Source organism: Gymnodraco acuticeps, unplaced genomic scaffold (genome assembly GCF_902827175.1).
Source record: "Gymnodraco acuticeps unplaced genomic scaffold, fGymAcu1.1, whole genome shotgun sequence".
Classification (NCBI taxonomy): domain Eukaryota; kingdom Metazoa; phylum Chordata; class Actinopteri; order Perciformes; family Bathydraconidae; genus Gymnodraco; species Gymnodraco acuticeps.
In genome coordinates, this window is record NW_022989799.1 from 3,811,517 (window position 1) to 3,828,798 (window position 17,282).

At 41.7% G+C, this 17,282-nt stretch overlaps 1 protein-coding gene across 3 annotated transcripts in view; it reads left to right on the top strand.

The window, feature by feature from the left end:
- The window catches only part of LOC117551052 (kinase non-catalytic C-lobe domain-containing protein 1), a 101,952-nt gene that overhangs the window by 43,690 nt on the left and 40,980 nt on the right, over positions 1 to 17,282 (top strand). For all 3 annotated transcript variants that reach the window (XM_034223744.1, XM_034223735.1, XM_034223726.1), the window contains exons 7-17: positions 987 to 1,601; positions 2,749 to 2,863; positions 3,380 to 3,451; positions 3,566 to 3,627; positions 4,386 to 4,544; positions 9,551 to 9,628; positions 10,508 to 10,592; positions 11,718 to 11,910; positions 12,563 to 13,254; positions 14,287 to 14,425; positions 16,726 to 16,985. In XM_034223744.1, coding sequence (XP_034079635.1) covers positions 987 to 1,601; positions 2,749 to 2,863; positions 3,380 to 3,451; positions 3,566 to 3,627; positions 4,386 to 4,544; positions 9,551 to 9,628; positions 10,508 to 10,592; positions 11,718 to 11,910; positions 12,563 to 13,254; positions 14,287 to 14,425; positions 16,726 to 16,985 — 2,470 coding nt within the window. The remainder of the gene's footprint in view (positions 1 to 986; positions 1,602 to 2,748; positions 2,864 to 3,379; positions 3,452 to 3,565; positions 3,628 to 4,385; positions 4,545 to 9,550; positions 9,629 to 10,507; positions 10,593 to 11,717; positions 11,911 to 12,562; positions 13,255 to 14,286; positions 14,426 to 16,725; positions 16,986 to 17,282) is intronic.

Below are 17,282 nucleotides of genomic sequence, written 5' to 3' on the forward strand. Positions count from 1 at the left end.
GATGTACAAAAGTGCATTTTGCATGATAGGTCACCTTTAACTTTGAGCGAGAGCACTCGGTTAACTGGAGGATGGAACAGGAACCAACTGTGTGCAGGGAGAGGGGAGCGGAAACACTCTCTTCACTAGCGCTGTAGCAAGTTAACTTTGAGCGAGAGCACTCAGTTAACTGGAGGATGGATGCACTTTATATGTTGTTGCCACTCCTTGCATGAACTCGTTGACAACACCGGAACTTATGCCTTCCGGGGTCATACGAGGTCACACGTGACTTTGTTGATATAAATATTCGACCTACGCATGCGCGAGACGGAAGATATCTAGTGCTAAAGCACCGCCTCTGGTGGTCAGTAAGGATGAAATAGAACCAGAACTTAAATACATTCAAAACTAATCAGGGGACAAGACCCAGCTGGCCAGGACAGGAAAAACACACCAGGTGAAGAGCATCAGTAATCAGACAGGAGGGCAAACACAGAGACAGGAAGCAGACAGAGACAAAAGACTGGGGGTGAACACCTTTCAAAATAAAACACAGAAAAACACAAACAGATCGTGACTAACAATGTAAGTGGTAGTAAAATCCTTAATTGGTTAATGTATTGAGGACGTGGTAGAAATAAATAAAGTCAAGATCTTTTAATATGTTCTCTTTTTCTACCCAATCATTTGAATCAATAAATGAATCCACAAAGAATCAGATCCATAGAAGGAATCAATTGATAAAATCATATTAATTCCAATCCCTAAACAATCCCTAATAAATCATTTCAGAACATTGGTGAAATAATAGTTTGTCTTGAGCCTCAATAGGTTATACTTCTATAACCAACAATTCATCAGGAATTTATAAATTAATCAATAAAGATTCATATTGACAAGAGGAACCAATAATGGAATCAATAATTAAATCTTATACATTTGCATTCCTAGTAATCAGGATTGTTTTTGCCCTCAGTTGAAACACTCTACCTGTCAATGTGCAGGTGTGCCGGGGCTGGGACTCCTCTCTGTGGGCGGAGGACATGGAAGGTGATGGAGACTGCGCCACCTTGGCAGATGAGTTGGACTGCAGGTCCCAGAACAGCTCCCCGGTGCGGTGGAGGGTCCATCAGAGGCTGAACAGGGGGAGGGGGGCTCTGAACCGCTCCTGCTCGGTCCCAGACTCCAACAACCCCCCCTGTCTCTCCCCTCCAACTCACGGAGATATCAGCGTACCCGTATCCGACCTCACAGAGATCGGAACGGATGAACACTCGAGCTGCGAATCCATGTGGAGCAACAGAGTGCCGAGACTGGACCGGGGCATTTCCTGTGAGTCGTACCCCCGCAGCTACACCGAGGATTATAGGGAGGAGTCCAGAGGGAGCGAGGACACTGCAGAGACATTCTGCAGCGGGGAAACAAAGGTCCAGGGGGGCAGTGATTGTGATTCTAAGGACTGCACCCAGGATTCAGCGTCTTCCTGTACTTCCTGTCAGGAGCTGGACATGGAGCAGGACTCTTCTGAGGACCAGAGCTCGTTCAACCACACCCTCTACATTCCCAACAACTACATGACCAAAAGCATGCTGTGCCTCAATGAAGAGTCCCAGGATGAGGTGAGACAGTGCCTGCTGATTCTCAGACCACGTGGGCAGATTTTTTCTGCACTCTTGTCTTGTGATTTAATACAGTGGTGCAGAAATTAGTCCTAGAACCCTACACAAATATGTAATCACTGCACAGCTCTGCAAAACGTCTATCTGTAAATAAGTGTAGCCGTGAAAGAGAAACATAAAAACACTAAGCAGTCTTTAAGGTGGTGGTCAAACTCAGTTCAGAAATGTGAAAAGTGTTTTTTATAAAGGTGTCTTCGTTAAAATTCCATAAGTAGTAGCTTGAGTTTAGCTAAATAAAAAGCTGTTAGTCCATGTTTGGAGTCCTTTGTCATCATGTGACCTAAATACAAAAGTTTGGTTATGTGCTAACAGATGGCCACACTGTTGAATAAGGGGTAGGTGAGCCTATTAAGTCCCTCAGGGCTGGGAAATATATCAACACTAAACTGATGAAGATAAATAAGGCTTATTATCACTTAGATTTTGGATAACTTAATATCATACAATTGTGTCTTTTCCTGGTTTTAAAGCTCTATTACAATGGATGCATATACTTTTTAAATGTGTTTTTATGTGATTGTAGTATTTATTACATGTACAGCACTTTGGCCCGACCAAAAATCGCTTTTAAATGTGCTTTATAAATAAACTTTGATTTGATTAGATTTTTCAAGGTCAAGACGGACATTCAACCAATTGTTTTAACTTACAAAATGTAACTATTCCCTTTGTCATAGTCACCTGGAAGAAAACTATTTATAACATGGGTTGGTGTTTCACTTCAGCCCCTTGTGGCCAAAACATGCATTACACCATGGCAACACCTTTCTTATTGTTTCCACAGGTGAAAAAAAGCAACCTTTTGAGGGAATCTCCGATAACATTGGCAAACACCTCAATTTAATCTGTTCTTAAGTCATAAACACAGTAGAGAAATCAATTAAGATCAGAATCAGACTTAGAAAATGTATCACCAGGTTATTTTTCTCAATTGCCTTTTTAGAAAAACTTCCATAAGACAAATCACTGTTGAAGAGAACTCAGAAAAATGAATTTGGAGTTACAGTTACAATAAGGCACATTTAGGGATCAGCTCCAAAGCCTGTCCCTTAATCTCCTTTGAAACTGTTCTTTATTCTCTCCCCAGTGGATCTCTCTGAGGGAGCTTCTGACTCGGTGTGGACGGCGGTTGACCGTTAACGAGCTCTGGGCTCTCTGTTTCTCCTGCCTCTCCTCTCTGCAGACCTACATCGATTTTCCAGGTGATTAAATCATTTCATGCATGAAATCAGTACCCAATATTAACTACTCCTTTTAGAACAATTTAGAACTCAACATATAAAGTAAGAGCACACATCCTTTTGCATATGTCTCTAAAGGGCTCTCAACCCCAGCTCATTAACGCTCGCAATTCATCTGGAAACCTCTAGCGATAAATAGAAAATTACTTCCTAATTCCAACGGGAACCTTGTGCAATTTCTTGAAGTTGCATAGGAGTGTCAAAATTGTCAGACTTTATGACAATGAATCAGAAATCATGTTGTGTTAAAGTAAAAATACATCTGATTTCTCTAGTCATGCATTTTTTATTACAACATAACACGTGTATTGGTTTTGTGTTTAATATTGTGAACACGTTAAAAATGTTTTAATCGTTGACAACACTAGTATCTACTGTATTTATTTCTGTACCAGTGTTCAATTTTCTTCCGTTCATCATGTGCAAGGCTTAAATTGTGTTGGCAATGTCTGTTCTGATTTCTCTCTTTACCATTAGCCTATCTATGCCTGGACACGATGCACGTGGGCTGTGAGGGAGAAGTACTTTTCTTGAAACCTAAAAACATAGGTTGGTTTACTTTTGTGTCCTACGGTGAAGTCTTCGGAGCTGTCTTTTGAAATGTTACAAAAGTAAATCCTGTTTTTGGAGACTGTTGTAAACTTAAATTAGTGTTCTTTGCAGGATCCAGAGACGAGTTCTATCTTGCTCCAGAGTATCAAGAACATGGGATTGTGACCGAGAAGGTTTGTCTTACCAAATTGGTTTATCAAATCAAATCAAATCAAATTTTATTTCTATAGCACATTTAAAAACGATTTTCGGTCGAGCCAAAGTGCTGCACATGCAGATAATAAATAACACATTCCTACCGATGTAAACAGAAGACAATAAATTACAACATCAAATATAAAAATCAAACACAGGGAAGTATCATGAGTCGTGCTCTGCTCGGATTAGAAGGCCAGGGTGAAGAAGTGAGTTTTTAGTTTAGATTTAAAAACCCCTAGGGTCTGGGCCGACCTCACATGGAGGGGCAGAGTGTTCCAGAGCCTAGGGCCAGCTGCCGCGAAGGCTCGGTGCCCTCTGGTTTTTAGCCTGGTTTTAGGCACTACCAGTAGCAGTTGGTCAGCAGACCTTAACGCTCTGGCTGGGGTGTAGCGCTGGAGAAGTTCAGCTATATAGGCAGGAGCCAGCCCATTTAGTGCTTTAAAAACAAATAAAAGGATTTTAAAATCAATTCGGAACAGAATTGGAAGCCAGTGTAGTGAGGCCAGAATTGGGGTGATGTGGTCACGCTTTTTGTGGCCAGTGAAGAGACGTGCCGCTGCGTTCTGCACTAGCTGCAGGCGTTTAATTGAGGCCTGGTCCATACCCACGTATAGAGCGTTGCAATAATCGAGTCTCGAGGTCACAAAGGCGTTTATGTGACAAACTAACTTTCTCTGATCATTTGCTTTGGTTATACGTTTTCCCTCTTCTATTCTCTTCTGTCTTGGCTCAGGTTTGTGTGTATGGGGTTGCTGCTATTCTGTGGGCTGCAGCCAAGTTCAGTTTATCACCTCATCAAAAGCTGGCGATGCCTCGCAAACTGAAGAGACTGCTGCTGGAGATGGCAAAGAGGACGCCCATTGAGAGACCTTCCATCGCCATGGCTAAGAGGGTATTATTTTTAATTTAACATTTTCTTTCAAAATCATTCGTTGTTCCCAGGCTGCAACTTCCTGTTCGAAAAAGTGAAGACTGCCCTAAAGTTGCATTACATTTAATATACAGCAGAGGGCGACTCCATTGATTGCGGTAAGAGTAAGATTGTGTAGAAGTCCAGGGCCGGTTCTAGCCAATTTGATGCCCGAGGCGAGATTTTAGATGCCCCCCCCCAGCCAGAGAATCGTACAGTAGAAAAGATAAAGATCAATAGAGTATCTAAGGAATACACAATAGAATATGTAAAGAATAAAGGAAACATCTCTACAAAAGACAAATACACTACAAAAACTCGAAACTTATTGACATAGGTTATATACATCAAAAAGGCTTCAAATGTATTCAGTATTGTATGATGTACATGTTTGATTTGGGGGGTGGACATCACATCTTCTAGGGGGGTTCGGGGGTATGCTCCCCCACGACGATTTTTTTGAACATTTAAAGTAAAATGCTTCAATCTGGTGCACTTTGAGCACACAATTACTAGAAACTAGATCTAGGGGGTACAACTCTAAAACAGCTATATGAAAAAGATCTGTTTACATTTTAATAATCAAATAAGTATGTGAACATAAACAATAACCTACCATAGCCAATAACAAATAAATGTAACTTATTGTATTTTTGTTGTTCATTCATATCTTATTTTACCTAGTTAACATTTATTTTAGGGCTGTCAAGTTAACGTGTTAATAACACGTTAACGCAAAATTAACGCCACTAATTATTTTAACGCGATTAACGCATGTGTATTTTTTGTCCTCGGTCGCCCCGTAGTTTCAGAGCGCATCGAGTTTAAAATACCATCTACAAGCTGATACAGCCCCGCTCCTGCCGACCACACTTCCATGCTCACCGGCAGGCACCGACTGGCCATCGGGAGGACCGGGAGGGTGTATATGTGTGGCGCGAGTGAGAGAGAGAGACCTTACGTGTATTGTTGTTGTTAGCATCTGGTGCTAGCTAGCTGCGCTAACGGATATAAGGAGCTGTTTCAGTGAAAATAGAGGAGCGACATTTCACCGACAACTGCGCAGAGCACTTGACTTTATGCAGGCAGCCAGACAGTGGGACATTGTACGAAAAGTCAGCACACTCAGCACGGATAGTGCGCGCAACATGATTGCAACGTCCAGGCAGCTCCCGTTCGAGCATATGCCTTGAGTAGCACATAGCTCCAACGATACAACACACACACACACACACACACACACACACACACACACACACACACACACACACACACACACACACACACACACACACACACACACACACACACACACACACACACACACACACAGTTCGGAGGTTGTTGTGTTTAATATTCATGAGTTTTTCAATAATGTACCCATTTGGAAAAACAAATGCAGCCAAATACCCCCTGATCAGCGCAAACACAATTTGTTAGGGAAGAAATGCCTATTTAAAGAGGTACAGCACTGCACCATCAGTGTCTGATTTATTAAAACAGCAACATTGTAACTGAGAAACACTTAAATGCTACATTTCAAATGTTTACAATCCATCACTAAATTCATGGCAAACCAATGTTAACATCATGCAATAACACTAAGACGACATTAGTTGCATTTAACTGATCTTTTTAATAAGTTGTACTTACAATGTAGTGAGAAACATGGGCTTGTGCTTCACGGAGGATCTTTGTCATTCTGACAGGGAGGCAAACTGCAGTTATTACACTTCTCGTTTTGAAATATGTGTAACTCTGTTAATATAAAACCCACACTGATCAAACTTCGTTACTTTTCCTAAAATTGGTATTTTTATCTATTTTTTTTTAATTAACATAAAATGAATCTCACGTACCCCCTGCAGTACTCCAACGTACCCCTAGGGGTCCGTGTACCCCCATTTGAGAACCACTGATCTAAACCCTTAACAGCGCCGGTACCGGTGCACCCTCTCTCTCTCTCTCTCTCTCTCTCTCTCTCTCCCTCGCTCACTCGCACTTTGGCTGTGAGCTGCGGGCGCCTGATAAGCCAACATCCCCCACTTTCATCACTTACAGCGCCCATCGTACAGGGCAAATGAAACGTGTAACCGGGGTGAAAAGGGTGTTACATTTACTTACTTATGAATGTTGTTACATCAAGGCCGAAAATTAGGATGAGCCCCAACGGTCAAAAATGTTTTTTTTCCCTCCCAGAGCTACCAGCGCAGCACCCCCCCAGATCTGGCGCCCTAGGCGACCGCCACATTTAATTTGCATAAACGTAGCCGGCCAATCAGGGCGAGCCTACCTGAATGCGCGCGCAGGCCGCACAGTATATAAGGCAGCTACACCTCCTGACTGTCATCCGACACCCTCTTCAGCGAGCGGCAACGGAAACTCTCTGGTAACACTGTGGTACTCTCTGGTGGCCCTCTCCGCCGCCAAACATTCCATGGAAGGAAGATTGGCCAATGGGGAACTGACATGGGAAGGGCCGAGCCTCCACGGAGGTCCTTGAACGCACCGCGGCCACTCTCGCGGGGCCGCACGCCTTCGTATTAACGCTGTGTTTCACATTAACAGTGAAATGCATTTAATCGGAGCCACTATACCATGTGAGGTGTGTTTTCTGACAGCAACACGCCGGCTATAGTGTCCCTGAACGCGCACAGTACTTAGGCAGCACTTCCTGCAGTTTATTACACTCATGTGAGCGCGCCCAACCGCTGCCTCATTTACTGGGGTTACAGCAGGGGTGGCTCGAGTGTGGACAGTGTTTCACAATGGCGCTGCATTCTCCGCTTTGAGAATGAGCAAGAAGCAGCATACGGCTAAGCTGCAAACCAATTGTAACATCATGCAATAACACTAAGACGACATTAGTTGCATTTAACTGATCTTTTTAATAAGTTGTACTTACAATGTAGTGAGAAACATGGGCTTGTGCTTCACGGAGGATCTTTGTCATTCTGACAGGGAGGAAAACTGCAGTTATTACACTTCTCGTTTTGAAATATGTGTAACTCTGTTAATATAAAACCCACACTACTCAAACTTCGTTACTTTTCCTAAAAAATAAATAAAAATGTTTTGTATTTTTATCTATTTTTTTTAATTAACATAAAATACATCTCACGTACCCCCTGCAGTACTCCAACGTACCCCTAGGGGTCCATGTACCCCCATTTGAGAACCACTGATCTAAACCCTTAACAGCGCCGGTACCGGTGCACCCTCTCTCTCTCTCTCTCTCTCTCTCTCTCTCTCTCCCTCGCTCACTCGCACTTTGGCTGTGAGCTGCGGGCGCCTGATAAGCCAACATCCCCCACTTTCATCACTTACAGCGCCCATCGTACAGGGCAAATGAAACGTGTAACCGGGGTGAAAAGGGTGTTACATTTACTAGCAGGGGTGGCTCGAGTGTGGACAGTGTTTCACAATGGCGCTGCATTCTCCGCTTTGAGGATGAGCAAGAAGCAGCATACGGCTAAGCTGCGACTTCTCCTCATCCACGTGACCGAGGAAATCGATCCAAAGAGCCCTTCCGTAGACACGGGGTGTTGGTGTCAGATGTGTTGCCAGGCTCTCATCGATGGGGGGCACGCCGGGATATGAGGTCTCCGTGCGGCCCCGCACCCTCAGAATACCTACCTTTCCTGCCACCGGAGCTCTCGCTTTCAGTGGCTCTTGCCAGGACGCCTCCATACACTGCCAGATATCTGGCAACGGGGGCGAGACGAAAGCCGGTTGCGCCGGGCAGGCCGGACCGTAAACGGCTTACCGGCTTCGGCGGCAGTGGTAGTCCGACACGTTCCGCCGCCATGGCCATCACCAGGGGGAAGTCCTGGCTGGCAGACATGTGCGGTGGACTTCCGTGGATTCCGGACCCGGAAGTGTCAGACACCGATGAGGCGAAGTCATCTTCTTCCTCCTCAGCAATTGCTGAGATAGCGAACGTTGGTGGCGTCGCCTCGGCCATCTCCTGGTCTCCCACGTCCACCACCTCGAGCTCGTCTTCGGCGTGGTCTGGTCCCAGGCACAACAGAGCTGGTGGGGATCGGCGCCCGCTATTAAGCCGGGCATGAGAAACAGGCCCGGGTTTCCTGCAGTGGCGACTCCATTTGCTTGCCTGGAGGTAAGATACTTTTTACTTGTTTCGAATGCTTTTCTCAGGTGTTGTCCCGCTCGCTGAAGGGAAAAGGATGACTTATATACTGTGCAGCCTGCGTGCGCATTCAGGTAGGCTCGCCCTGATTGGCCGGCTACATTTATGCAAATTCAGTGTGTGAACTCTTTCGTATCATTGATGAAGAGTAGTACCCATAGAGTCCAGTAGAGGGCGGAGCCTGTGTGAGATAGAACAGGCTGGAAGTACGGGAGCTACTTTGCGTCAAACTTTCTAAGGAGATTAATCTGCGTCCATTTTCTTTTTACACAGTACGATTTCCAGAGTTATCGCACGTGTTACCTAGGACAGCCCTAGTTTTGGTTTTAAGATCCCTGTTATAATGCAGACAAAACAGCAAGCTTAACTGAAATTTGCTTTAGAAAAAAAGTTATTGCAAAAACACATTTTATTTGTATTTGATCTTGCCCTTTTATGTTTTGCTCTTGAAAGCACTTGCAATTGCATCTCATTATAGAAAATGTTCCCTATAAATAAAGCTTTATTTTATTTTTGCATAACAATCGGCACAACTTTAAGAGGAGCCATTTTTAAATACACATACACTTTTCAGAACATCACTTGCAATTTAAATAAAGAGAATCCGATTTGTGAAAGTGCTTTTGTAAATAGAGACTCGCTTAAGAAGTCCAATATGTACCTATTGTTATGCTGCCACTCATTTTGTAAGAGAAGACATTCATTATTCAAATACGAGATGTTTAATTATTCCAACAGTTATTTCAGGGCACAATTTATTCTAACATTTTTAGTGTCTGTGTGTGTGAAGTGTGTTCTGTACTGTTATCACTATTGTTTTCCTGTGGATCTGTTTCAGAGCTGTCGTGACTACTTATCCTATCAAGGGATAAATGCTGAGACTGTATGGAACAACCTCATCCGCAGAGTTCCCCCGGTAAACATTCCCTTTTCTCCGCTAAAGATACATTTACACATTTCTGTTTATTTATTGTAGAGTACTTCTATTTGAGTTTGATTATTTGTAATCATCCTCTTACGGTGGCCGACAGGTGCAAACACCCTACAACGGCCCAAAACATTTCCATTAGGAAAAACGCACTCCAGCTACAAAAACAATGCGCATACACATATGTGCCAAAACAAATGCAAATAAAGAAACATCTTCACCAACTTGAAAACACATGTACGGCATTTAGAAAACATTCAACAACTTGACCAAAAATGCGCTGCATAAACGAAACACTGCAAATACAAAACGATCGGCAAGAAGATCTAAACGCAGCGGAAACAGGGACAATAAAAAGTGACGCACACAGCTGGGACTGAAGTCACCTAAAATGTCTGCTAAAAATCTGCTTATTTTAACAATGTGATCACATGATTCCTTCCTTCCAATATTATTGCAGATCTGCTGTAGGCTAGGTATTAGTCATTTTCAATATACCGGCAAAACCCCTTAAAACTATGAAACAGACTAACGATCAGTAACAGTTGGCCAACTTTACAATCCCCGAACATCAACAAGCGCTTCAGTCCCAGCTGTGTGTCACCTGGTTTCTGTTTTGTTTTGAGCTTTGTAATTGCAGGATTTTGAGTTTGCAGGGTTTTGTATATGCAGCACTTTTAGTAAACACTGCACTTGTCAAGTTTTGGCACAACAAGGTTTTATAATTGCGTCGTTTCTGAAGCTGCAGCGTGTTTTCGGGCGGTGCAGCACATTTGCATCTGTCGGCCACCGTATACTCTTAACGCCCTTACTGATTGAACAATAATATCTCCCTATATTGTAATAACCAATTCAATTTTCTTTTAGACAGCCTCAAAATCCATTGCTGCAGAGGATTTGAGTTTATCTGAAACTCAACAAAGCTCACTTGAAGAGTCTTCACAAAACAGCGGTAGGACATATTTACTTTAGTATCGATGACCCTCATGCAATATAGTTTACCTTTTAAATGTATAGTATATTTCACACTAAATGTGTTACATTTTTGGAAGATGTTATAATTTAGTTATTAATAGGCTTCAAGAGGCGAAATCCTAGCCCTGCGTAATTATTTTCTCTTAAAAATGTAATTTCTAACCTTGATCATGCCAGAGAAGCAGTACGGAAGCCCATAGGGGACTTGATTAAATGATGATGTAAAATAAAAATGATATTCCACAATAGCAATTTATTTTTCCACGTATGTTAGTTTTTATGAGTAAAATTAAAATGTTACTTTCCAGTTTGCATTTTCATTTGACTTTATTGTACAGCAGTTTCTGTCTTTAATTACATTATTACTTTAATACGGCTTGGGCTCTTTTTATGTTAAATTATTATTTATGTTTTCGTTTTTTTCAAATTTGATTTTAACATTTAAATATTGTCCACCGTACAGAAAGATAAGTCTTTGAAAATGAAATGTGAAATGCCATTTTCATTTTGAAATGGTCGTAAAATTGCAGTTCCATTTTGATTTTGACTTAAATATTGCTTGCATAAATGGTAACAGTGTTACATTCTAATCTCCAAATAAAAAAATACATTTAAACCTTGTCCTCTGTGACCTTGAAAATAAAATGTACAACTGCTTTAAAAGTCATACAAGCTTGACATTGCATTTATATTTAAAATAGAATAACATTTACATATATGGGAAAGTGTAATACTATTGTGGATATTTTTCGGACGTGTAATTAGCTAAAAAAATGTTTTTAATTATTGTTATCAGACAATGATACTACAGATTATTCAATTATTATTTAAATATTTCGTTTTGTTATTGCATTCATTTGTATAGTACTGTATCATGTCTGTATCATCTTTTGTTTCATTTGTATTTTCTTTGGTTTTACATGCTCGAAAAAAGAAAAAAAAAAGAAAATAAATATATTAGAGTTAAAATATTCTATTTAATAAAGTCCTTATGGGCTTCTATAGTCTTCCTAATACTTCCATATCTTTGTGTAGTTTACTGAGGTGCATTGCATGAGACAATATCACTGATATTGTATGGCATTGTTGTGACTGTGTGTAGGATTTGTTCCCATGGCCACTGAGAGCCGTCTGGCTCCTGTGCCTGGCCCTGTTCCCCACAGCTATCCAGTGGACAAGGAAATCCAACTCCCAGAAGCCTTCACTTCGCCTGCCACACACTTCAGCCCCATCATCCTGACTGATGAAGGGTTTTCAGAGGCGGAGAGACAACACCTTGGGGCTTCCATTGGAGGGTATATATTACTGAGAAGTATATCCATTACAACTATACCACTCTTAGAATGATAATAATCTGTTTAAAAAAGCTATTTTCTGGGTAAAATAATGTAATGTTAAAATGAGACTGCAAGTCATTAGCAGACCACGGGAATATGGCTGCACCCCATTTATTTTCAACGGGACCCAGAACCAAAGCCGGATTTGTAAGTTCATTGATTCTGGCCGATGGTTAGGGCCCCAACACTTTGACAAATTTCAACAACATTTTTGAAAAAATCAACAGAAGGCCCTTTGTAAGTTTGGGGTATTTGGCCAACCCTAATCCCTAACTTTTGCCAGGAACATCCATATTTGTTCGGCGGGTATAGGGTTTTGTTGGATAGAGTAAGGCTAGCTGCTTTTTCATGCATTAGGTCTTTATGACAGCTGTTTGGCTGTTGACTGTTACCAGTGTTCTTTAAGACGTTTCAGCCCATTTTTATTTGATGAAAAGTCATTACATTTTTGTTTTAGTAAAAATGTTTTCTCTCAACTTTGTCAGATATCTCTTTATTTAGTCCTTTGGAAAAGTCCTTTTTAGTCATCAAACTAGATGTTAGAATTAGAAATTACATTTAATCTAGTCCTGGAAAAAAAAGAAGCTTAATAGGGTTGTTTATTTTTCAGGTTTGCAGATGAGTTCACAACCAACAGTGAGGAAACAGGCCCTGATTTGACTTCACAGTTCCCAACTTGTACACAGACTGAACTAAATCTACATACACAGGAGTCGCCTGTTAATCACGCCAGTGTAACTAAAACTTCCAGCCAAGAGATGCTGGTCAACTCTTCTTCTACTCTCCCTGATATTTCCTGTCTTGAAGTCTCTCTTCCCCCGCAGCTATCCGATCACCTCAGTGGTTGTGGTGTTTTCAACAACTATCTCTTCTGTCAGGATCCCATAACAGGACATCTTTCCTTAGTACCTGTGCAGGTTAGGGCTCCAGAGTCTCTCCTCGGGTTGGATATAAATCTCTCCATGGTTCCACAGCCTTTACAGGGACTAATCACACTTCCAAAAGGCAAAGATTGTGAATTTATGAACTGTGTTAATATGCCTTTGAGGCCTGGACCCCTGGATTATGGCCCACCGTCATCCTATTTCAATGGAAGCTCCATTATTTCTGACAGCCCACTGGAGCAAAGTATTCGTAGAGTTTACAATGGACAAACAAATCCAGAAAGTGAGAAGCAGTCTCCTTTAAACTCTGCCCCCCCTAAAGTCCACCCCGCCCTACAGGAAGTGATTGACCTCCTCAAGGGAGAGTTTTCAATTGATGGGGATTTGGACAATGGACAAGAAGAGGATGTCACTATGGGTATGTATCTTTAGACATGTCATATCATTTAATTATTGTTTCATTAAGTGTATGTGTCATTAAAATGGCGGCTGCCAGCAAGTGACTAATAAACTACTAAATGTCATAATGCCAACAAAAGTCTGCCTTTAGATTAGTGGTGGTGATGCGCAGCCTAGCGACCCTCATAAAGTTTGTTTATAGCATTATGTTGACTTTTTATTGCTGCTGATGGCATTAAGGCTTCAAAAGTCACAAGGTAGTGTTAATATGTGGAAATTATCCTGCTGAACAAAACTTGTTTCATAAGTCAAGTTTCATAGTTTTCACGGGATGCTTTCTTCAAGGATGACCTACAAAAATACATTGTCACTGCACTACTTTAAAACCATTGTGTTTGGTAGTGTGGAGCATATGTGAGAACAGCTTGTTCCTTCTCTCTCATTGATTGACCTTTTGATTCCCTGTTGTTTACCTTAGGTCTGGAGATTGCTTAAATTGGTGATAGAATTACTGCAGAAACCACAAAAAGCTGGCAGACACAGATACCCTGTCTGTCTGTCTGTCTGTCTGTCTGTCTGTCTGTCTGTCTGTCTGTCTGTCTGTCTGTCTGTCTGTCTGTCTGTCTGTCTGTCTGTCTGTCTGTCTGTCTGTCTGTCTGTCTGTCTGTCTGAGCACCTTACATTAAGCAAACAGCTGTGTCCAGCTTTGCTAAATAAAGCTTGAACCGAGGGCGATCAATGAGCAAAAAAACAACAGCCAAAAAGATAATAATTTGACGATCAGTCAGTTATAGGCATGACTTGACCAGTATGATTCAATCATGTAAGTCAGGGTCACCACTTATATGTTAATCATCAGCAGTGACGTCAAACTAGAATGACTTGTACAGCAGTCAACTAAAAGCTGCAGAGAATGCTCTACATCTCAAGGTTTAAAAGATGACTGCTTTTCTTTTCTTCAGTGATACAACAAAACAAAGACTCACTCGATTATCCTGCTTTGACCTGTTAACACATTCATTTAGAAAATCGACTGTTTCTCTTTTCCGAGGGGAGTATATCTTCTCGTTGAAGGACCTCCAGTACCAGATGTTTGCCGGTGTTGTGAAGGAGAGGTTCAAGGATCTGTACTGGGAAGAAGACTTGCTGGGTGTACTGCACTGCCTGGTGAACTACAACCCGTCCACACTGTGAGTAGGACCTCAGACACTTTCTTCCTTCATTTTGAACACTCATAGGAAGGTGGCAATGGCAGTTGTTGTTTTCGTCCAAGGCTCTCTTCAAAAACTGTTTACTCAGACCCTTTCCCCGCTAGACAAAAATCCAAGAATAGCAATAGCACCTGGCTTTTCTTTGGAGAAAGGTTACAATTGTGAAAATGTTCATTCTCTGAAAATGACGCTCATGGGAATTTGTTCTATTTTGCTCCTGAACTGAATATGTATTTCAATCAGTAGAGTGAAACGAATAAGGAAAGGTTGATGTTTGTGAGAACAGAGTGTTACGTCTTGACAGAAATGATTTTGCACTTAGACTTACCAGGAGATTTGTTATTGAGGAGCAGCTGCTCTGAAAGTGAAATCCACTCCATAAGCAAAGTGATTGATTCAAATAGGGACAAGACAAGACTTCATATGTAAGTTTTTACTCTGATGAATCGAAATGACACAGTTATCCTGCATTATGTGTTGTACACATTTCCTGGTGAATATTTACCTTTAGATAGTCCCTTTCCTTTAGTGTGTTACATAGGTTTTAGTGCATGTAAATGTTGTTAAATTGGACTCCTTTGTTTACTTCTGTAACATAGTGACATTACATTACATGTCACTTGTTAGTCGCTTTTATTCAAAGCGACTTACATACTCAATACTGTGGGTAATCCCCACAGGAGCCATTTGGGGGGAAGTGTCTCAGGGACACAACGACATGCTGACTGCAGTGGGGTTTGAACCTGTGACCTCCTGATCCGAACACATACGCACCACCCACTGCGCCACACGCCTCCATCACTATGTAACACTCACACTATTGTCTAGTGCTCCAACACATTGAACATGATTCGCTAACGGGCGGGACATCTCTAAGCGGTTGACCAATCACAACAGAGCAGGCCAGCTAACCAATCAGAGCAGACTGGGCTCTGGTTTCAGACGGAGGGTGAAAAGAGGTGCCGCAGCACAGGTAGTATGAGAAAAATAAAGGGCTTTTTGAACCTAAAAGCATGGAGACATGTCACAGTAGAGACACAAAACACTAATATGAACCTGAGAATTAACATATATGTCCTCTTTATATCTCATAAGTTATAAACCCCCCCAACACCCTACTCCTCCTCTTCTCACCCATACACAGCATTCACTTCACACACACTTAAGCCTGCATCTGAAACGGTCCCTATGGTAACTGATAGTGCCGGGTAGGATGTCCGACAATAGTGAAGATACATGTAAGGCCTCTAATACATTGTTACCGAGCAGCACTAAAGTGTGTGTGTGTGTGTGGGGGGGGGGTTCAATGGGTTCCACAGACATCTATTCATCTATCCGTTTCCATGCTCTTGTGCTCAGGAGCCATATGTGGAGAGAGCCTTTAATCTGCTGGAGCAGGAGGACATCACAGCCTTTTATACATGGACACTCTTCCTTGAGAATTGCAGGGCTTGTTCACGGGGCTCAGCTGTCCACAGTTCTTGTTCCTCTAATAGAAGGAGGGCTGTAGCCTCTCCTTTATGATGTATAGAGAGGACTGAATGTGTGCTGGATGGATCCATCGGTGTGACTGCAAAAGCAACGTATCTGCAGGATGTGAGCTGCAATATTTTTTAAATCAGGCTTCGAAGGCTTTTTGTTTGTGATTGTTGCTATGGGCAATCTTTATTTTTTTAAGCTGTCGTGTTGTCAATGTCTAATGTGTGTTGTGTTTCACGATGATTATATGTTGTTATAGGGCTGCCAATGCACCATTTTCAAAAATTGTGATTATTATGACCGGTCTTGAAATTGCGATATGATTGATTTAATACAGAGAATTATCATTTTTATTATCTCTCAAAAAATTGTAGGTTTTTATATATTTACTTTATTATGTATATTTAAAGATCAAAGTGTGATTTCTTTATTTGTTTTAATTATTTTAGATTTTTGTAACAAATAATTGTTTTAATAATTATTAATATTATTTTATTATTGCAATACTTCATTTAGAAATGTTCACATATTTTGCCATTCTGCGATTTAAATATCCCTATTTAGATATCGATCCATTTCAAATGATGGTGCTGCCCAATGTAATTGAAATGCTGTTTTTATGTAAAGCAATGGGTTGTTGCACAAGACACATTTTTTCTTAGGTTTAATCAAATCTGTCCGTCTATCTCCCAGTTGTCTTCTTTATTACGTGCTGAAATGCATATGATTGTCATTGTCCTTTACTTAGGTGCTAATTGTGGCTGGCTTTGAACTGACCGTGTGTTTCCTCCCTCCTGCAGCGGCTCTAATGAGCAGCCTCCATCAAAGGCTGTGAAAAGGGCAAACCTTACCCCACCCTTGATATCTGCTGCCTGGGGAGGGAAGAGAGAACTTTGTCTGCACGGTTGTCTGGACCTGAATGGAAACGTACACACAGCCAGCCCCTCTGATGTGGATCCATGGGAAGGACCTGAGGCCAGGCCCGCTCATGGAGAATATGAGGCTGCATGTAAAGGTTTAAAATCAGGATCAGAGGAGCGTCAACACAGCATCAGTCCAAGTAGGAGAAAGACTCAATGTTATTTATATTGTTTAGGACAATCCGGAGGAGGATTGGGTCACATGTACATTTGAATCTGACCAAAATAAATTGTTTTTCTTTTAAGTCAGAATTCAGATTTTTTTTAATTCTGACTTTCTCTCGGATTTCTGAGTTTAATCTTAAACTTTGAATCTAAAAATCTTGGTCCTACAGGAAACACATCTGATGTGTGAGTCATTATGGCGCATTTCCACTGCAGGGCCTCGCACGGCTTCTGCTGCGTTCACACCGGACGCGATGTGAATATTCGCTTCG